Below are 22,665 nucleotides of genomic sequence, written 5' to 3' on the forward strand. Positions count from 1 at the left end.
TTACCTTCATAATACTCAAAGTCAAATGTCATTTTTAAAATAATTTATTCCAAATATTTTTATCTTAAACTCATATTTATTCCTCTCCACTTAACAGAATTATTTTCTGGACATAAATGTTAACCAGAGGTTGTACCAGCCTCTTGTAGCATAATGACTTAAGCTGCAGCTTATCTTTTTGAGCAACCTACCTTCGATGGACGTCTGTCATGGATGGGTTCTCACGCTGCCTTTTATACGGTAGGCTAGGATGCCATCGCATGCACCTTCTTAATTTGGTCATGTTGCTTGGCATGCTACTTGAGAAGTAGTTCTTACATCTTGCTGCCATCGGAAATATTTATATATCTTCCTTGTTGGATCCATGACAGCGTTTGGGTTCGTCTCAAAAGATGTAAGTAGTTGCGATATGTAATTATGTTTCATACGCTATAATTAATTATACGTCTTGCTTAAAAAAAAATGCTTGCAGTTGTGAGGAGGCAATGATTTTAAGTCAATAATTGTTCATTTTTGAATTGGATATACGATGCATGGAAATGGTGCAACTGTATTGTATTGCTGGTGAAAACTGCTGTATCTGCAACTCTACTACATGAATATGGACTGTGTGTAGATTCTGCCTAAGGTTAAGTGAGCAGGTGCAGACAGACCAAAGGTGTGACTGATAGCTCTGTTTAATCCTCCTTGACGCAGCAGTGGTCCCTTGGTATGCTTTTGGAGGAGCTACAAAATATCACCCCATATACTGTTTCAGAGGCCATACAAGTCTGAAATGATACAAAATGAATCTGTGCCATTGAGCTTTGAAGAAAGGGAGGATTGCCAAAGGGATTCATTCTCACAACCGTGCCAGTAGCTATTCTCGTTTCTTCCTCTTATGGGACGCGCAAGGCGGCCACAGACAATCCCTAAATGTACCTAACTGAGCGGCGCATTCCAGTTGCACTTTCTTGAAGACGAGTTTTATAGATTACATTTTTGCGAGTGCACTTGCGTTCGGTATAGGCTGTCAAAGATGGTCTTTGCCAAGAATGTGGCCCTCAGCCAGCACAATTGAAAACGCTGTAGAGACACACTAGGGACTGCTGCCATTGGAAAGCGGATCAACTTACAGCAGTGAAAAACAAGAAGAAATTCTAAAGGGGTTACCCACAAGATATACTGAGCTTCTGTCTTCAATAAATATGTGTCACACGATACCCACTCTGAAATCTTGCGTCTTATTAGGGCAAAACTCAATATAGCACCAGGCCAGTGTTGATGCTCAAGCCAAAGCCACATGCCCTAGAGGCTTATTGTGTTTGTATGGCCTTTTGATCTTTGTCTGACAGTTTCTTTATTTGTCAAGGAGCAACTGCGTTAAGGATAACGAACCAAGGTGAGCGGTGAGCAACATTCCAGTCTGGATTGATACGTTTTTTTAATTCAAACACTTTGTCATTCAGTTATGCTTAAAAAAAAAAAAAAAAAAAGTAAATAAATAAAAAAAATTAAGCATCGACTTGAGACACTTTTGAAAATGTATTACAAACAATAAACATACCAGACAATCCATCTTTTGGGCTAAATATTCATATGCTTATTCTTAACTCATTCATTGCCAATGACGGCTATAGACGTCAAAAATTCATTTGAACTATTTATATTAGATTAACATTTTTTTCCCCAATTTTGTATGAAAACCTAGAAAAAAAAATATTGTACATTTAGAACAGATGTAAAATTTGTGATTAACTATTGAGTTAAGTTAGTGAGTTAACTATTGAAGTCATGCAATTAATTATAACCGACGTGATTTAAAAAAAGAAAGAAAAGATTATTAAAAATTAGGGGCGTCAGGCGATTACATTTTTTATCGTAAAGAATTGCATGACTTCATTAGTTAACTCACGATCAATCGCAAATTTGATATCTGTTCTAAATGTACAATAAAAAAATTTCTAGGTTTTCATACTCTTGTTAACAAAAGTGGGGAAAAAAATGTTAATCTAATAGAAATAGTTCAAATGAATTTTTGACGTCTATAGCCGTCAATGGCAGTGAATGAGTTAAGAATAAGTGTGTCTTTGGAGATGGCCTCTGGCTAGATGTCCATCTTCTGGTGGCTCTCTTAGGATTAGTGTGTGAAAAGACGGGAGCTTAAGGGGTGAGGAGGTGTGGTCTTACTTGATACTTTGAAGGCTGCTGCTTGATTTAGATGACAACTGGCCTCATAGAGCGACTGGCTTGTTCAAAATAACACAGATTGCCCTTAGGACGGTTTGATCAAGCAAGTCACTCAATTGAAATCGTTCTTGAGAATAAAACATCTCTTAATGATCACACTAACAGACGCTTTGGTTTGCTGTCAATCACCGCCGATCAGTGTGTGTGTTTGTGTGTGTGGGGGGGACTTTTGGTTGAGGATCAGTGGCATCTTTATAAACACCAGAGGGGCGTCAAATGTCAGAAGTGCAAACACACTTCTAATGTTACTAGCTTGTGTTATCAAAATGCGATGGCGCCACAACATAGCACCTTAACACTCAGTGCGACTGTATATTAAGCAGTCACACTTGCTACTGTAAAGAACATTATTCCAATGCAAACCCGATAATATTTTAAAGGCTGTTGGATCATGTATTTCCTTTCTGTATTTTGGTTTTAAAGAGGTAACAAACAAAGTGCTCCTGCAGTCGAGCCTGCGATACTATAATTACTGACAAATGTGTGGATATCATTTTGATGATTATAATTAACTATTTGAAGTCTGAGATGTAATTTTACATATACTTGTTATTTCCTTTTTTTATTTGTCATGTGAGCAAAAACGTGAAATATGAGCATTGTATGTTGACAGTGAACTCAACTCAGCACTTCATAAAAAGCAGCAGTGTGGCAGAACTATTCTTCAGAATGTGGCTTCAACGTGTTTATTGCCACTCGCAATTAAAGTTTATTATTATTATAACTAAATATCAAACAAAGAGAATCACACATTGTGTATTTTAAACAACTGCTCTAAAGTCCGCTGGCCTGATGCTAAGATGTAATATAATATAATATAATATTTTTAAGATTTTTTTTTTAAACATAAGCAATGGAGCAACACATGTAGACAGACAACATAACAATGCTCACTGGCATATATTATTCATCCTGTGCAAATAATTACTGATGCTCTAAACGCAGTGCAAACATTTATTAATTTTTTTAGTGGGCGAGGGGAAGCTGGAACAGATTAATTGCATTTCCATTCATTCCAATAGGGAAAGAGGATTTGTGGTTGTGGAATGAATTAAACTCTTATCTCAAGGCACCACTGTAGTGACTACTGCCGAAATAATCAGTAGTCTCTTGGGAGTCAGGTGTCTATTTTTGTTGTATATTATGTTTACTATGAATACTTTCTACATAGTAAATACAGATTATTATACTTTTTTTTAATTAGTAGATGTTATAATAGGTATTATGAGAAATATTGGATTATTCTAGATAATCCAGCTTCTGTCAAAAACAAAAGGTTGGCATTCTGTTGCTTCCTGTCATTTTTCTGGACACTTAAATTCAAACCCGATTGATCAGATTGTTCTTTCCACTCCCTCGCTTTGTTCCTTCTTTTTTTTTTGCTTCACACTGCAAGCAGCAGCACTTGTAAAGTCCAGCGTGAACTTTGCAGATGCTCCGTGAGCTGTGCAGACGTGTCTTGTGGTAAAGATGTCAACTGTGACAAATGGTGGATAGATATAGTACACTTGTAAAAAAATAATAACAACCTCCTTGTGAGGCAGCATCTTTTTTTATTTATTTTTTTATTATTCAAGCGGACAGAGGTCACTATATGAGGAGGAGGGGTTTCTTTTTACTCAGTCGATTGAAAAGCATGTGCTGTTCAACAGAAATTACTGTCAAATAATTTTATTCGATTGTGTTCAGTGTTTATTTCTGTAGTATAGATTTTTTTTAATCTATAGATTGTTGTTGTAATTTTTTTCAAGGAAGTAGGCTACAATATTCAACTTTCCTGTGATGTTTAATGACTTAAGTCTTGAGCAACTGTTCCGTTGTAACTTGTACTGCAAATAAGATAGAAGTTCTTACCACCAATTGGAGAGTGTTCCATCCCTGTTTTGACACACACACACACACACAAAAAGGTTAACTTTCTATTCTAAGGTTATTATCTAATGATTTTTTTGCACACACAAAATGAAATCACACAAAAACACACACTGACTACCTTCCTTCAAAGAGATTTATAAATTCCATTTCACTTCACATCTTTATCAACATTGTTTGAATAATATTATTCACAATTCAATGCAGTTAAGAATGTCGTGTTTAGCATCATTTATTGATGCAGAATAGTTAAGCATCTCTACAAACGGCCACCAAGAATAATCAAACACACGAATAACTGTTTGACCTTATCAATCAAAATTGCACTTTGTTGTCTATCCGATCTTAAATCCCTGATCACAAATAACTGCACCTTACCTTGTTTCATGTATTGCATCTTCTCCAACGAACTGTAAAAATCTAAGCACTCATTGTGCTGATCAGAATGAGGACTTAAAGAAAAGATCCCTAATCCTCCTACTTTTGTTATCACTCCTAAAATTTTACTGCTAAAGATGTTCGGACTGAGACGCATTATGGATAACCTGAACCAAGAATAGGAAGCTTCACAGACTGGACACTTTTCCTGTGGGGTGTGCGGTGCTGAAATACAGCTGGCGTGTAATTAGTAGAAGCCTTCAATGAATTTATAAACAATTGGAAGAGTAACCTCTTGGGCATTTGTGATTTGTGGACGCTATTTGCGTTAAATCCCAATAAGACCGTATAGAAAGCCCAGACATATAGAATATCAGATTTTATTGCAATCTAATCGCAACACATGGGAATATTTGTGCGGCCTTTTTGGTGTCATCTTTCTTTTGGAGAGAAAGCACAACAGCATCACGTACCATAATGGAATCTTAAATTAGCCCCAACCGAGCTCTTGGCTGCTCCGTGCAAGAGATTTCTGAAACAATGTCACTGCCAAATGTCTGTTTGATGAGATAGCGCTGTCATGTGTTGGTCACAATGAACAATGCAATGTGAACAATGGAAATGGTCTGCTGTAATGACATAAAGATTTCAAGCAATGCCATTATGTTCTTTTTGCATTTACACTTAACCAATATTGTATCTTAAAATCTAAAGTTGGGTAAAATAATTGAAATTGTTCAACAAAAAAGATGCAAAAATGGCAATATATGATTATTACAAATATTATATTCTGGATGGGAATTTCTACTTTTTGTTTTTCTTTCAGATGGCTTCCTCACATCATCATCACAACTGGTGCGATGATGAGGCGGGGAAGCCATCTGATACCATTCTTCCAAGACAAGCTCATTGACCTAAACAGGAGAGCTGCTCCTCCTTGGTGGCCACAGATAACAGTATAAAAGTCCAACGCTCAGCCTCGTCCAAAGGTTTGAACTGATAGGCTGCCAACCAAGGTGAGTGTTCTATTTCCAGTCAATTTTCACTGATGCTGTAAAGATTTGCATGGATATCTACAACCAAAAACTCTTTTGAAACTTTATTCTTTTACAGTACTTTACTATCCATAGTACATTGCAGCTGCATCACTGCAGAATAAAGGTGCGTTAGTGATGATGGATTATTTATGTAACCAATCAGTAAGTATCCGAGCCGTTCATCGATTTATACTTTTTTTCTTCTTCTTCTCAGAGGCACCATGAGTAGGGAACCAGAAATGGAGTGTTTTGGCCCGGCGGCCATTTACCTCCGCAAGCCAGAACGAGAGAGAATTGAGGCTCAAAACACTCCCTTTGACGCCAAAACAGCTTTCTTTGTAACTGAACCAACTGAGATGTATGTGAAGGGCAAACTGGTGAAAAAGGAGGCGGGCAAAGCCACGGTTGAAATCAAGGGCGGGAAGGTAAACAGATCACTGACTCACATCAAATTGTATATTTTTCTTATATTGATTTCATTCACGTTTTTTCTTTTCTTGCCTTGTGACAGAGTGTCACTGTCAAAGATGACGACATCTTCCCCATGAATCCACCCAAGTTTGACAAAATTGAGGACATGGCCATGATGACCCACCTCAGCGAGCCCGCTGTGCTGTATAACCTCAAAGAGCGCTATGCAGCATGGATGATCTACGTGAGTGGCGACTATTTGACACCCCCAGTTGCTGAAGGATGCGTTCTGGTAATAATCCCTTGTCTTTCAACAGACATACTCCGGGCTGTTCTGCGTCACTGTCAACCCCTACAAGTGGCTCCCAGTGTACGACACAGTTGTCGTAACAGGATACAGAGGCAAAAAGAGAATTGAGGCCCCACCCCACATCTTCTCCATCTCTGACAACGCCTATCAGTTCATGCTCCAAGGTATCATTGAGCATCATTTAGGATCACTTTGGTATCTATAATGTGCCTCCTTCTTTCGTCTCTGTTAGGCAGAGTCCTCGCATATGCCCCCAAAATATTTTTCTGGATATATATCCTGAATTTTAATTTTTAATTTTTAATTTTTAATTTTTAATTTTGAACTTTTAATTTTTAAATTTTAAATTTTAAATTTTAAATTTTAAATTTTAAATTTTAAATTTTAAATTTTAAATTTTCAATTTTCAATTTTCAATTTTAGATTTTAGATTTTAAATTTTAGATTTTAGATTTTTTTTTAAATTTTAAAGGCAAATTCTTTAACTTTTAAACATTATATCTTTGAAGTTCTTCAGGTGTTTTCAACACTTTATTTTGGTTAATAATTTGTAGAAATAAAATACCCAAATTATGGGGGGTGGGGAAACATGAAATTGACAAATGATGGACATATGAGGTTTCGGCCCACAGCAACAACGAAATGTAACAGAAACATTTTCTCACAAGGACCTGACTATTGTACAACTCAAAATGCAACATTACTGATATTAAAAAATTAATTAATCTGTGTAACTTCATTGTCTCGACAGATCGGGAGAACCAGTCAATTCTGATTACGTAAGTGGCTTTTAAGTTATTTTGATCTTTAATGGGGCCTTGAGATACGAGTGACCCGATTTACAAATTTATTGAGATACGTGCCTTCATTTGGCCAATTTTTTTTTTTTGGGGGGGGGGGGGGGGGGGCTCGGTGTTACCAGCCTAAACTTGAGTAATAAGCGCTTTTGGTGGCAGTAAACTAATTTCAATTCACTACACATTAAAAAGCAGTTTGACAAAAAGTGAACATGACATCAAAAAAGAGGTTTCAAGATGTTAAGTCTCATTCATAGTTGAATTTAGTGTCAAACTAAACCTAAAATTATATGTTGTGTATTTAAAACAAGCCATCCACATTGCGTTGAGACTCAAAGTGGCCTGCTAGCTTAATGCTTTAGGAATGGAAAATACCATTGATATGCTAGTGTTAGCATCGATAGTCATGGGGGGGAGGGTATTATAAGTCACTATTCCATGTTTCTCTCCACTAACACACCTGATTCATGATCAGGATCGTTATCAGGCTTCTGCAAACCTTACTGATAAATCTAACCATTAGATTAAGCTGCGCTGAAGGAGGGAGACAGAAAACAGGCTGGATAGTGGCACTCGAGGACCGAAATTGGCCACACCTGCCCTAATTCATGAATCTATTGCACATTGATACTTTTGTCCATCATGTCTATATTTGACGTGCATCTATTCATATATCTTAACATCATTTTTATTACAGCGGAGAATCCGGTGCAGGAAAGACTGTGAACACCAAACGCGTCATCCAGTATTTTGCGACAATCGCAGTGGCTGGAGGAAAGAAGCAAGAACAATCTGCTAGTAAAATGCAGGTAATACAGAGTACTGTATGTACATATACAAAATGTATCAGAAGAAAACATGCCTGGCATGTAAAATATATGCAATATAGTAAAAGTCCGATTCATGTCTGGTTATTTTAAGGGCTCGCTGGAGGATCAAATCATTGCAGCAAATCCCCTGCTGGAGGCTTATGGTAATGCCAAAACTGTGAGGAATGACAACTCATCCCGCTTTGTAAGTTTTTTCCTCGTCAAAGCAATTCCTCTTTAGAATAGACATTGGAAACATTTAATGGCCATCTTCCTAAATTCTATTGATATTCTTATGTAGGGTAAATTTATCAGAATCCATTTTGGGACAACTGGAAAGTTGGCGTCTGCCGATATTGAAACATGTAAGGTTCTTTCATCCACCATCCAAATTGATTGATTACTGGACGCAACTATTTTTGACCTGACTTTTCTCTTGCCTTGTTCTCGCAGACCTGCTGGAGAAATCTCGCGTGACCTTCCAGCTGTCTGCTGAGAGGAGTTACCACATCTTCTACCAACTCGCAACAGGCCATAAACCCGAGTTGTTAGGTTTGTGCCACTTAGACCGTAGCTCTTTGAACTTCGCCATCCAAACATGCTGAATCTAAATTGTAAATATTTTTTCAGAGGCTCTGCTCATCACCACCAACCCTTTCGACTATCCCATGATCAGTCAGGGTGAAATTACTGTCAAGAGCATCAATGATGTCGATGAGTTCATTGCCACTGATGTGAGTACTATAAATATCAGACGATCTTGACATGGATGATGATGTGTCATTTTAAAGATCATTTTTAAAGGTTGTTCACAATCAGAGCGCAAACTCCACTTGGAAAGGACCATCATAACAGTACAAAATGACAAGTGCTTTGTTCTTTGTGCCGCAGACTGCCATTGATATCTTGGGCTTTACTGCAGAAGAGAAAGTTGGCATTTACAAGCTAACTGGAGCTGTGATGCATCATGGGAACATGAAGGTCAAGCAGAAGCAGCGAGAAGAGCAAGCTGAGCCTGACGGCACTGAGGGTAACGCTTAGACACATTTCGACTCTTTTTCTCGTCTGCGTTAAGGGCGTGTCCAAACATTTAGCTGCGACTGTACGTTAAGGCCTTTTATCCATTTCGCTGATGTTCTCCAGTTACATTGTGTACGAAGGGATATGTTTCTCAGTAGATGGGATGCCCCGTGGCATGCCCCCAAATATTACCAGCAGATCCTTGGCCCACGATATGATCATCTTTTGTGCTCTCTGTTTTCGCCAGTGGCCGATAAAATCGCCTATCTCATGGGCCTCAACTCGGCTGATATGCTCAAGGCTTTGTGCTACCCAAGAGTCAAGGTCGGCAATGAAATGGTGGTTAAAGGTCAAACTGTGCCTCAGGTAATTTTGAGATGTGTACTACGCATTTAAAAACAATTCAGAAACGGCTTTTGTAACTTTTTTTTTTTTTACTTCTAGGTTCACAATGCTATTATGGCTCTCAGCAAATCAGTCTATGAGAAAATGTTCCTGTGGATGGTGGTCAGAATCAATGAGATGCTCGATACTAGACAACCCCGAAACTTTTTCATTGGTGTGCTGGATATTGCTGGATTTGAAATTTTTGATGTAAGTGAGCACCACATAAGCACAAAACTAAACAGGCAGAAAAAAAAACAAAAACATTGTCTTGCATGTCCTTTAAAGTTCAACAGCTTGGAGCAGCTCTGCATCAACTTCACCAATGAGAAACTGCAACAGTTTTTCAACCACCACATGTTCGTCCTGGAGCAAGAGGAGTACAAGAAAGAAGGAATCGAATGGGAGTTCATTGACTTCGGCATGGACTTGGCTGCCTGCATTGAGCTCATCGAGAAGGTATCGAAGGAAAAAGCGCTCTATTCCGAAATCATTGTGTTGGTACTATAGTAAAAGATGGAATGTCATTACAGCCAATGGGCATCTTCTCCATCCTTGAAGAGGAGTGCATGTTCCCCAAGGCCTCAGACACAACCTTCAAGAACAAACTGTACGACCAGCATCTTGGCAAAAGCGCCCCCTTCCAGAAGCCAAAGCCAACCAAAGGCAAAGCCGAGGCCCACTTTGCTCTTATTCACTACGCTGGCACTGTTGACTACAATGTCACCGGCTGGCTGGACAAGAACAAGGACCCCCTGAACGACTCCGTTGTTCAGCTCTACCAGAAGTCCTCAATGAAGCTTTTGGCTAACCTCTATGCAGCACATGCCGGAGCTGACGGTAAATCATTGTCATCAAACTGTACATGTTGCGTCTTCGGTAGACTTGTGGATTTTGAAAAAGGCTAAAATACAAACATACAGTTAATGTTCACATCACAGCTGAGTCTGGTGGCAAAAAGGGCAATACTTTAATACAAAAATTGCATACTTGTATTGGAATGTGACGATGGTATAGTGAGTTAAGTGCAATGAAACAAAAAAATAATAATTGGTGATCAGATTGATATCAATGTTAAAATCCTTTACAGATGCAAAAGGTGCAAAGAAAGCTGGCAAAAAGAAGGGAGGTTCATTCCAGACCGTGTCAGCTCTCTTTAGGGTAAACTCAATTTATAAAAAAAACATCAGGCTGTTTTTTTTTTAATAATGTATGACAAAATGAATCCTTTTCCCAATTTCAGGAAAACTTAGGAAAATTGATGACCAACTTGAGGAGCACTCACCCTCATTTTGTGCGCTGCTTGATTCCAAATGAGACAAAAACACCAGGTAGGTTGAAACTTCTGACATCGCTCAACCAAACACATTTGCATTAGCAATTTAGCACTGACGTGTCCTTCATCGACATCACGTTTACTGTTTTAAGGTCTGATGGAGAACCACCTGGTCATCCACCAGCTGCGCTGCAACGGCGTGCTGGAGGGCATCAGGATCTGCAGGAAAGGTTTCCCGAGCAGAATCCTCTATGGTGACTTCAAGCAGAGGTAGCAAAAATACTTCACTTTTTGTAATTTGATCATTATGAGACGTGATTTAAACAATTGTTGACTTTAATTGGATTTATTTATTATTAATTAATTTATTTATTTATTTAAATTGTACTTTATTTTATTTTTGGACATTTTGTCCATGTTGGTTAAGAAAATGGATGGATGAATGGCTATGATTTGAAAATCCTGTAAACTGTGTTCTTGCAGATACAAAGTATTGAACGCTAGTGTTATCCCAGAAGGACACTTCATCGACAACAAGAAGGCCTCAGAGAAACTTCTGGGCTCCATCAATGTTGATCACTCACAGTACAAATTTGGCCATACCAAGGTAAGCCATCATTGCTTTGTTGAACCTTTTTGGTTTAATGAAGCCCTTGTAGCTTGAGACGGTTTCGATCTGAATTTATACACCCCTCAACAGGTGTTCTTCAAGGCTGGACTGTTGGGTACACTGGAGGAGATGAGAGATGAGAAACTGGTTGAACTGGTGACCATGACTCAGGCTCTGTGCAGAGGCTACGTCATGAGACGTGAATTTATGAAGATGATGGAGAGAAGGTATGTGATGCAAAATTAATATTTTTGCAGTATGGATGGCTTTAGAGGTTAATGGGTTTTAAAGTTAAACTTTCATTTTTTTTCAATGGCAGGGAATCTATTTACTCCATCCAGTACAACATCCGCTCATTCATGAATGTCAAGCACTGGCCATGGATGAAGCTTTACTTCAAGATTAAGCCTCTGCTCAAGAGTGCAGAGACAGAAAAAGAGATGGCACAAATGAAAGAGGACTTTGAAAAGACCAAGGAGGATCTTGCAAAGGCCTTGGCCAAGAAGAAGGATCTGGAGGAGAAGATGGTTTCTCTCCTGCAAGAGAAGAATGACCTGCAGCTGCAGATTCAGTCTGTATGTGAAACAGGTCGAGATGTGTTTATAGAGTATTACGATGAAGATTGTTTACATTTTATTCCATTGCGACTGCAGGAGGGCGAAACCCTTGCTGATGCGGAGGAAAGGTGCGAGGGGCTCATCAAAGCCAAAATCCAGCTTGAGGCCAAAGTCAAAGAGTCCTCTGAGAGACTGGAAGATGAGGAAGAGGTCAACGCTGAGCTCACCGCCAAGAAGAGGAAGCTGGAGGACGAGTGCTCCGAGTTGAAGAAAGACATCGACGACTTGGAGCTCACCCTGGCGAAAGTTGAGAAGGAGAAGCACGCCACCGAGAACAAGGTTGGTGTGTAATTCAGCGTAAACGGAGTCTCCGCTCTTTGCAAATACCTAAAACCCAACAAACATGATGATACAGGTTAAAAACCTAGTTGAGGAGATGACTTCTCAAGACGAGACTATTGCCAAGTTGTCCAAAGAGAAGAAAGCCCTCCAAGAGGCCCATCAGCAGACACTTGATGACCTTCAGGCTGAGGAAGACAAAGTCAACACTCTGACAAAGGCCAAATCCAAGCTGGAGCAGCAAGTGGATGATGTGAGACTTGAAAATGTTTCCATGTGAAATGTGCATTTGACATACATAGAGTGTATGTTTCAAAGGTTTTTTTGTGAACTTCACTAGCTTGAAGGATCCCTGGAGCAAGAAAAGAAGCTCCGTATGGATCTGGAGCGATCCAAGAGGAAGCTGGAAGGAGATCTGAAGCTGGCCCATGAGACCATCATGGATCTGGAAAATGACAAGCAGCAGTCTGATGAGAAAATCAAGAAGTATGTGAGAATCACTACTGAACTGACTTCTTCATGTTTCATACCAGGTTTGGTCTCATGAAAAAAATGTCATACTCAGGAGGGACTTTGAGATGAGCCAGCTTCTTGGCAAGATCGAGGATGAGCAATCAGTCGGGATTCAGCTTCATAAGAAAATAAAAGAACTGCAGGTAAAGTGAAACGTAACAACGACATTGGAAAAGGATTTGGTGCCTAATTAGTGATGTTGTCATACATAACCATGAATTGAATTTGATTACAGGCCCGTATCGAGGAGCTCGAGGAAGAGATTGAAGCCGAGCGGGCTGCTCGCGCCAAGGTGGAGAAGCAGAGATCCGATCTCGCCAGGGAACTTGAGGAGATCAGCGAGCGACTTGAAGAAGCCGGCGGGGCCACCTCGGTCCAGATCGAGATGAACAAAAAGCGCGAGGCCGAGTTCCAGAAGCTGCGTCGTGACCTGGAAGAGTCCACCCTGCAGCACGAGGCCACCGCCGCCGCCCTCCGCAAGAAGCAGGCCGACAGCGTGGCCGAGCTCGGCGAGCAGATCGACAACCTGCAGCGGGTCAAGCAGAAGCTGGAGAAGGAGAAGAGCGAATACAAGATGGAGATTGATGACCTCAGCAGCAACATGGAGGCCATTGCCAAATCCAAAGTAAATAGCTTGGCATTAGGCTAAACCATGTTCACAGTTAATTAATATCCTATTGCATTGTTTGTTTTTGTAGGGAAACCTGGAGAAAATGTGCCGTTCACTGGAAGACCAATTAAGTGAATTCAAGTGCAAGCATGAAGAGCATGTGCGTCAATTTAATGACATCAATGTTCAAAGAGCAAGACTGACGACGGAAAACGGTGAGTCAAAGGAGAGTAGAATCGAATACATTTGGACCCATTTATGAATGATGCGGTCCATTTTTTTCCTTTCAGGGGAAATTGGTCGTCAGTTGGAGGAAAAGGAATCTCTCGTTTCCCAGCTTACGAGGGGCAAGCAGGCCTTCATTCATCAGATAGAAGAGCTTAAAAGGGCCCTTGAGGAAGAAACAAAGGTACATTGTTGTGCTGTTGTCTCCGTATTTCTTGCTCATGACAATCCTGTTCATATCGTTGAAAGTCCAAGAACGCCCTGGCCCACGCTGTCCAGTCCTCCCGTCACGACTGTGACCTGCTCCGAGAGCAGTATGAGGAGGAACTGGAGGCCAAAGCTGAACTGCAGCGAGCCATGTCCAAGGCCAACAGCGAGGTGGCCCAGTGGAGAACCAAATATGAGACGGATGCTATTCAGCGCACTGAGGAGCTCGAGGAGGCCAAGTAAGTCATGACAACTTCATTTAACTCATTCACTGCCATTGACGGCTATAGACGTCAAAAAATCATTTGAACTATTTTTATTAGTTTAACATTTTTTTTCCATTTTTGTTAACATGAGTATGAAAACCAATTTAGAACAGATGTAAAATTTGCGATTAATCGTGAGTTAACTAGTGAAGTCATGCGATTAATTACGATTACAAATTTTAATCATGTGATGCCCCTAATTTTTAATAACCTTTTCTTTAAAAAAATATATATATTAAAATTTATTTTAAAAAAAATACATGAATATTTAAAATTTTTAATAATGTTTTTTTTTTAAGAAAAAAATATTAAAAATTAGGGGCGATTACAATTTTTAAACGTAATTAATCGCATGACTTCACTAGTTAACTCACGATTTATCACAAATTTTATATTTGTTCTAATACAAAAAAAATAAATCTAGGTTTTTATACTTTTGTTAACAAAACTGGGAAAAAAAATGTAAACTTGAAATAGTTCAAATGAATTTTTGACGTCTATAACCGTCAATGGCAGTGAATGAGTTAATAATACAACTTAAAAGTATTTTGATTGATTGGTAAAAGAGCGTCGGTTGGCAAATCATCCTCACAGTTCCCAAAAGTATGCATAGGTTCATGGCAGATGTGTCTTTGCAGGAAGAAGCTCGCCCAACGTCTGCAGGATGCTGAGGAGTCGATCGAGGCAGTGAACTCAAAGTGCGCCTCTCTGGAAAAGACCAAACAGAGGCTGCTGGGTGAAGTGGAAGATCTGATGATTGATGTGGAGAGAGCGAACGCTGTTGCCGCAACCCTTGACAAGAAGCAGAGGAACTTCGATAAGGTCGGCTTTTATTTCATGTCGAACATACGGCAGTTTTTATGTTAAACATGAGGTGACTGATGGCACTCCTTTGGTTTTTGGTGCATTTAGATTCTTGCTGAGTGGAAGCAGAAATTCGAGGAGAGCCAGGCCGAACTGGAGGGAGCGCTGAAGGAGGCCCGCTCGCTCAGTACTGAGATGTTCAAACTGAAGAACTCCTATGAAGAATCTCTGGACCACCTGGAGACCCTGAAGAGGGAGAACAAGAACCTGCAACGTAAGATGAATTTTTTGTCATTTTGTGTTCGTTACCTAAATGATGAATATGAAGTTGTTTTATTTATTATCATGTATAACACGACTGCTCCTTCTTTTCCCAACAGAGGAAATTACTGATTTAACTGAGCAGATTGGAGAGTCATCAAAGACAATTCACGAGCTGGAAAAAGGCAAAAAGCTCGCGGAGAGCGAAAGAGCCGAAGTCCAAACAGCTCTCGAGGAAGCGGAGGTACTCAAAATGACACTCAAGCTTGAGCATAACCATCACTCTCGACTGCGCTGAACAATTTCTTCAACCACCACAGGCCACACTGGAGCACGAAGAATCTAAGATCATTCGTATTCAGCTGGAGCTCACCCAAGTCAAGGGCGAGATCGACAGAAAGCTTGCAGAGAAGGACGAGGAGATGGAGCAGATCAAGAGGAACAGCCAGCGCGTGATCGAGGCCATGCAGACCACTTTGGATGCTGAGATCAGGAGCAGGAACGATGCCCTGAGGATCAAGAAGAAGATGGAGGGAGACCTGAACGAGATGGAGATTCAGCTCAGCCATGCCAACCGACAGGCATCCGAGGCCCAGAAGCAACTGAGGAATGTCCAGGGACAACTCAAGGTACAAGAGAAAATATACAGTAAAACTTGAGTGGGGATTTGCTTGACCCACCTCTTCATACCACCACTATTATAAAAACTAGGGATCGATACCACTTTTTTTTTTCAGATTAACTCATTCACTGCCATTGACGCCTATATACGTCAAAAATTAATTTTGACTAATTAATTTAACATTTTTTCCCACTTTTGTTAATGGTTAATGTATGAAAACCTAGATTTTTTTTATTGCACATTCAGAACAGATATAAAATTTGTTAATAATCGTGAGTTAACACTTAAAGTCATGCAATTAATTACAATAAAAAAATGTAATCACCTGATGGCCCTAATTTTTAATAAAAATTTTTTTCAATTGTGAGTTAACTAATAAATTCATGCAAATAATTACAATTTAAAAAAATAACCACCTGACGCCCCTCATTTTTAATAATCTTTTCTTCTAAAAAATTATATTTTAAAAAGAAAAGATTATTAAAAATGAGGGGTGTCAGGCGATTTAAATGTCATCGTAATTAATCGTATGACTTCACTAGTTAACCCAACATTTTTATATCTGTTCTAAATATCACCCAAAAAATTCTAGGTTTTCATACACTTGTTAACAAAAGTGGAAAAAAAATAGAAATAGTTCAAATGAATTTTTGACGTCTATAGCCGTCAATGGCAGTGAATGACTTAATAGCAGTATGAAAACTCTTGTCTAGTCACTGATATCAAGTATGATACTACTGGTAATTTTTATACATAAAATTACCACACAAAAAGAGGCAGATCATTTTAAATAAATCCGGTACCTATATATCCCAATATGATTTTTTCCTTAAAATTGCATGAAATTAATGGCAATTTTCTAGTTTTCTAATTTCTAGTTCCTGATCATAAAACGGTCACAAGAGGGCATCGCGAATACCAAGAAATAAGGCCCATTATCAGTAATAGAGGCAGTGGTACAATATGTTAGGACACCTGTTTTTTTTCCCAATTACTGCAGAGTTACATTTACTGTACAAAATTCACATCGAAGTAAAAATACTGCATCTAAAAAAATCTCAGTTTCTTGAGCCCAATTTTTCCCATCTTGAATCCAGGATGCTCAGCTGCACCTGGATGAGGCTCTGAGGGCTCACGCAGACATGAAGGAGCAGGTCGCCATGGTGGAGCGCAGGAACAACCTGATGCTGGCCGAGATCGAGGAGCTGCGAGCTGCTTTGGAGCAGACGGACCGGAGCCGCAAAGTGGCTGAGCAAGAACTGGCTGATGCCAGTGAGCGCGTGACGCTGCTGCACTCTCAGGTACCAAGTGCACAATCGTGTTTGTTGTTCAAATAGATACATTTTTACATGTCTCACCAATTTTGCTTCCATCCGTCCAGAATACAAATCTTATCAACACAAAGAGGAAGTTGGAAGGGGACCTTGTTCAAGTTCAGGGTGAAGTGGAGGATTGTGTCCAGGAAGCAAGGAATGCTGAAGAAAAGGCCAAGAAGGCCATCACTGATGTAAGAATCTGTTTTGTGTGGACTGACAAGAAAGTGACAAAAGGCTAAAAAAAAAAAATACAGTAGTCGTCAGTTTAAATTATTTTTTTTTTATTGTTGTTTGACAATAGTTCAAATAATGTCCATACTCCTTTTCAATACAGGCATATGAAGTGTTTCTTTTAAAATGGTGCGAAAGACTATTTTTTCTCAAAATTGTCCAATAAGGCCATCAATATAAATAATTGTCCAAGTTAAAAAAAAATAAAAAAAAGGATGAAGCAATTTTTTTTGTTGTTTAAATTAATATCTCATTTGGCACTTTTAGCATCCAAAATATAACAATTAAAAAAAATAATTGTCATCAGATACAGTGCTCAAACTAATCTGAAAAAAAAAATCATGCTAAAATGTCTTTAAATTGTCTTTAAATTCTGTAAATATCCCCATTTCAAATGTTGGTGCTCATTTGCATATTACGACTTCTCCATGTTGTAGGCCGCCATGATGGCAGAGGAGCTGAAGAAGGAGCAGGACACCAGCTCTCATTTGGAGAGGATGAAGAAGAACCTTGAGGTGACCGTCAAAGACCTGCAGCACCGTCTGGACGAGGCTGAGACTCTGGCTCTCAAGGGGGGCAAGAAGCAGCTCCAAAAACTCGAGGCTCGGGTAGGTTCCGCAGTGTTGATGTTGGTTTTCAATTTGAAATGACTAACATCATAACATGCCTGTGAGGATATAGTTCAACTACAACGATCTGCAAGATCATGTTTTTTTTTGGTCATAGGCAAATTAGCATGACTCCTTCTTGTGACTGGCTCCAAATCAGTGCTTAGAATCATTCAAAGTCCAAAATTGCTTTCCTGAATTATTAATACGTCGCAATATTTTTTTGTTGGTATTTCAAAAATAATTCTCCCTGCCGACTCTCACTCGCCTTCTGGTACCGCCATGCATGCTGCTTTGCACTTTCAGACACGCTATTTAAAGAAACCAAAATCAGCCAGTGCAATCCCAGGTTTGATAAATCACATTACATGTACTCCTCCCATTTAGTAAATCGGGCCTAAGAGCAAAATAAGCACACCCACGCAGTCTTTTAGACACTGTCAGCCGCAGATCATGCCCAGACACTCGTATGCAGACTCGCTATAGCTTGAGCCAACTGGCCAATCTCCCGCCAGCTGACCTGCGTCACATGTCAGGCCCCGCCTCTTAAAAGCACATGTCTACAGTAAAACACAGATACTACAATTGTACAGTATTTAATGTTTTCATGCTTGTATTTTTTTGTTGGCATTCAATTATTTTAATGTTTTAAAAGTGTGTTTGAATGAGTTTTGTTTAACTCATTCACTGCCATTGACAGCTATAGACGTCAAAAATTCATTTGAACTATTTCTGTTAGTTAATTATTGTTTTTTTAATTTTAGTTAAGAGTATGAAAACCTAGAATTTTTTTGTACATTTAGAACAGATATAAAATTTGTGCTAAATTGTGAGTTAACTAGTGAAGTCATGCGATTAATTACAATTACAAATTTTAATCGCCCAATGTCCCTAATTTTTAATAATATTTTCTTTAAAAAAATATATATATATTTATTGTTTTAATTTTTAATAATCTTTTTTTTTGTGTGAAAAGATTATTAAAAATTAGTGGCATCAGACGATTACAATTTTTAATCGAAATTAATCGCATGACTTCACTCGTTAATTCACGATTCATCACACATTTTATATCTGTTCTAATACAATAAAACAGATCTAGGTTTTCATATTCCTGTTAAAAAAAGTGCGGAAAAAATGTTAAAATAAATTTTTGAGGGCTATTGCCGTCAATGGCAGTGAATGAGTTAAGCATGTGGGAGTGCTAATTATATCAAATAAAATATGATATAGTCTTGCCAAATTCTGTTCTTTTTGCGCTGAAGGTGAGGGAGCTGGAATCCGAGGTGGACGCTGAGCAGAAAAGAGGCGCCGAAGCTATAAAGGGCGTCCGCAAGTACGAACGGCGAGTGAAAGAGCTGACTTATCAGGTAAGGATATTTCAGGACTGTACAACAGGCTGCATGTTGTACACGTTTTACACCTCTAGAGGGCATAAAACACCTCCAAGTCACAAAGTCCTTGTAAACCACATCTAAAAATAAAATCACTATAAATAACCACATGGATGTTGATTATTTCATCCACAAAACCTCTCTTGCAAGCTTGCTTTAATTGTTCTTAAATATACCACTTTGTTTACCACCTTCAGACTGAAGAGGACAAGAAGAACATTGCAAGACTTCAGGATCTGGTGGACAAGCTGCAACTGAAAGTCAAGGCCTACAAGAGGCAATGCGAGGACTCTGTAAGTGCACACCTTTGATTATTATTTTTTTTATTTTTTACAAAAGTTGGGAGTCCAAATTGTCCTTATAGTAGGTGTGGATGTGAGTGTGATTGGTGGTTTGTCTGTATGTGACCTTTGATTGGCTGGCAACCAGTTCACATCACGGTGGACCCGCCTCTCAAATGGAGTCAGCTGAGAAAACAGCGCCCCAAGTGGTGTAGAAGATGGATGGATCTTTATTCAAAAATTTTTTATTGTATTATTTATAATCAATCAAATTATAATGAATTAACCAAATACAAGTTGTATATTTAATGTTTTTATTTTATTGTATTTACTCCAAAATAATTAAACAATTATTTACTACAATTTATTTTTAAATATATAAATGTGAAATCCTTTATTTTGTACATTTATAATAAACCAACCGATTATTTCCTGAGACAAATTGATATTTTTTATTTCAAACGTGAACAGTGACACAGAAATAAAACTAACAAAATACAGTAAATAAAATAAAAATTAAATCTCGTTCTTAAAAAGGAGTAAGAAAAAGTGAAAGTTTAAATTAATATAAAAAAAATCTATATCCTTTCTTTTGGTATTTCAAATGCAGCGGACAGCGTTTGTGTGTGAGTCTCATATCCTTTTTGACCCCATTGTACTTGTGAACCGTGTGCTTCGTAGGAGGAGCAGGCCAACTCCCACCTGACCAGGTACAGGAAGGTTCAACATGAGATGGAGGAGGCTCAGGAACGAGCTGACATTGCCGAGTCGCAGGTCAACAAGCTGAGGGCCAAGAGCCGCGACTTTGCCAGGGTATGTTTCTTTCATTTCATAGAGCTGAAGCTTACAGTAAATTGATGCTACATCATCATCATCATCATCATCATCATTTGGGATGTCAGATATCACAATTTTTCTGTCCAATATTAGTACAAGTACTCAACTCTTGAGTAGTTACCGATGACGATATCAAGTACCAATACCACTAGTACTTTGATAGTAAAATTTTCGCCTGAAAAAACAATGACAGAATTACAATTAGAAAGACCTATAAATCCCAATATAGCATTTTCCTTAAAATTGCATGAAATGCATGACAATCAATTTTCAATTTCTAGTTCCTGATCATAAAACGGCCACAAGAGGGCCACCATCGCGAGTACCTTGATACTTTGAAATACGGTCCTGGTATCGGTAGTCGCCCATCCCTAATTATCATCATCACCACCATATAATACCTTAAATGGCCGTGTCTCATCATCTCTTCTGTGTTGCTTCAAAGGGAAAGGACGCTGAAGAATGAACATCAGTCACAATAAGACACTGCAAGAAATCATACAATATGATCTTTTTGTCAGATGTATCAAGTGTGTAACTAAATAAATTTGCCAGCAATTGGATGACCTTGTTTTGCTTGTTGTGTTTGATGGGGCAAAACTATTAATATTAATTAATCTTATTTCATTTTTTTTTTTTTATAGTTATATGTATTTACATGATTATTTTTATTTATTTATTTATTATATATTTATTTATTTTATTTTAATCGTATTTTAATTAATCGTCATATAATATAAGGCAATCAATTCAAATTCCTAGCTAATATATTATATGAAGTAGCAATTTACTGGTAAACCTCTAGAACGACAAAGTGTTTGGAAAACATGGGTGAGACTAAGTAACGTCACCAAATCAAAATGTACAATATTTGTAAGTCTCGCAACAGATAGAGCGCTCTGTCCATTTAACTATTTACATCTAATTGGTAAGGCGAGCACCAGAGTTATAAGGTGACTTATACTGTGTGAACGTGTCAGCCTCCAAAAGAACCCGGCCCTCAAGCGTCGCCTGTTATCACCTGCCTGTGAAAGACGTCCAGGTTAAGGCAACTGCAAATCTTGCGCGTGTGGTGTTAATGTTAGTGTCAGTCAAGTGACCTGACAGTTAGTCTTCGTGCATACGTGTACCATATCAAGGTCCTGTGATGAAAATAGACCCATTAGCCCATCAACTGCAATGTACGTGTTCAATTGATAATATTGTTTCATTCAAAGGAGAAGGCAGACTTTTTATAAGGAAAATATAATTTTTTTTAAAATAGCATGGGTTATTTAAGCTTCCCAATTTGACTTGAATAGATGGTAACATTGCGTGCACTGATGAAAATGCAAATGAAAAATGACCTTAACACAAATCAATATCACACTTGATTTTTTACAGTACACTACTTTTTTTTTTTTTTTTCATTTTAACAAAATTTTCTTCATTATTATGACATTTCTGTATCAATAACTTAAAGATGCAGCCACATTTCTATTAGTTAAAAAAAAAATCCACTTTTATGTTAACAAGAGTATGAAAACTTCGGGGGGGAATATTGTACATTTTATTGTACATTTAAAACAGATATAAAATTTGAGATCAATTGTAAATTAACTATTGAAGTCATGCGATTAACTAAGATTAAAAATTATTATCAAAATCGCATGACACCCCTAATGTAAATATATATATATATATATATATATACACATACGTATATATATATATACATGACACCCCTAATATATATATATATATATATATATACACTGTATATATATATATATATATATATATATATATATATATATATATATATTAGGGGTGTCATGCGATCAAAAATATTATTAAATTATTATTAAATATTATCAAAATCGCATGACACCATATATATATATATATATATATTAGGGGTGTCATGCGATTTTGATAATAATTCTATATATATATATATATATATATGTGCAGTATATACAGTACAGTATATATACTGTATTCTCTTTTACTTTATTCTCTTTAGTGCATTCCGCGGATCACCCCATGGTCTCACACACCCAACTATAAACTGATATCGCCTCATCAAAGTTTGGGCATGTGGGTCATTAAGAGTTGAGATGTTTAATAATACATATATAACTTCTGAAGCTGGACTCCCGTCTTAGCTTAAGCCCTTTTATGAAACAAGATCTTGATGCCCGTCCCACAACGAAGGCCCTTCCCACAAAAAGAGCCGAGACGGGAACAAATGTCTGAGCTCGCAGATGAGAGCTCAAGGTCTGGCGAGCATTGCTGAGGAGACATCTATATTTGTATTTCCTCCATATAAGCAGCGCCGGCCAGCGAAACAGATCGAGTGTCACATTTTTATTTAATATATTGGCCTATTTTGTCGGGTGTGAAGCCCCGCAGCCTTCAGCTCCAAAGCCCCCCTTCAGCCCATCTTTGTCACTTCAGTGTCATCTTTCAACAAGGAAAG

The 22,665-nt window shown here is 38.3% G+C and overlaps 1 protein-coding gene across 1 annotated transcript; it reads left to right on the forward strand.

The window, feature by feature from the left end:
* The first annotated feature begins 5,400 nt into the window (after positions 1 to 5,400).
* On the forward strand, positions 5,401 to 20,767 carry LOC144056390 (myosin heavy chain, fast skeletal muscle-like). The gene is made up of 41 exons (XM_077573172.1): positions 5,401 to 5,495; positions 5,593 to 5,640; positions 5,731 to 5,941; positions 6,028 to 6,171; positions 6,245 to 6,401; positions 6,989 to 7,016; positions 7,732 to 7,843; positions 7,956 to 8,048; positions 8,145 to 8,208; positions 8,297 to 8,395; positions 8,474 to 8,577; positions 8,735 to 8,873; positions 9,111 to 9,229; positions 9,308 to 9,457; positions 9,536 to 9,706; positions 9,781 to 10,087; positions 10,338 to 10,408; positions 10,491 to 10,578; positions 10,676 to 10,793; positions 11,007 to 11,130; positions 11,224 to 11,360; positions 11,453 to 11,708; positions 11,787 to 12,029; positions 12,106 to 12,282; positions 12,370 to 12,515; positions 12,595 to 12,685; positions 12,778 to 13,167; positions 13,241 to 13,367; positions 13,443 to 13,561; positions 13,627 to 13,823; positions 14,489 to 14,672; positions 14,763 to 14,928; positions 15,035 to 15,159; positions 15,236 to 15,544; positions 16,635 to 16,838; positions 16,919 to 17,044; positions 17,522 to 17,692; positions 18,958 to 19,062; positions 19,284 to 19,379; positions 20,049 to 20,180; positions 20,650 to 20,767. The coding sequence occupies exons 3-41, from the start codon at positions 5,738 to 5,740 to the stop codon at positions 20,668 to 20,670; spliced, it is 5,814 nt and encodes a 1,937-aa protein (XP_077429298.1). The 5' UTR covers positions 5,401 to 5,495; positions 5,593 to 5,640; positions 5,731 to 5,737; the 3' UTR covers positions 20,671 to 20,767.
* Positions 20,768 to 22,665: the final 1,898 nt, after the last annotated feature.

Source organism: Vanacampus margaritifer, chromosome 8 (assembly GCF_051991255.1).
Source record: "Vanacampus margaritifer isolate UIUO_Vmar chromosome 8, RoL_Vmar_1.0, whole genome shotgun sequence".
Lineage (NCBI taxonomy): Eukaryota > Metazoa > Chordata > Actinopteri > Syngnathiformes > Syngnathidae > Vanacampus > Vanacampus margaritifer.

Bases quoted from the DNA above. Each gene is read 5' to 3' on its own strand.
- LOC144056390 (XM_077573172.1), top strand. From the start codon at position 5,738: ATGAGTAGGGAACCAGAAATGGAGTGTTTTGGCCCGGCGGCCATTTAC. The intron at 8,209-8,296 runs GTAAGGTTCTTT...TTGTTCTCGCAG, and splicing joins GTCTGCCGATATTGAAACAT to ACCTGCTGGAGAAATCTCGC. The intron at 10,579-10,675 runs GTAGGTTGAAAC...TACTGTTTTAAG, and splicing joins AAATGAGACAAAAACACCAG to GTCTGATGGAGAACCACCTG.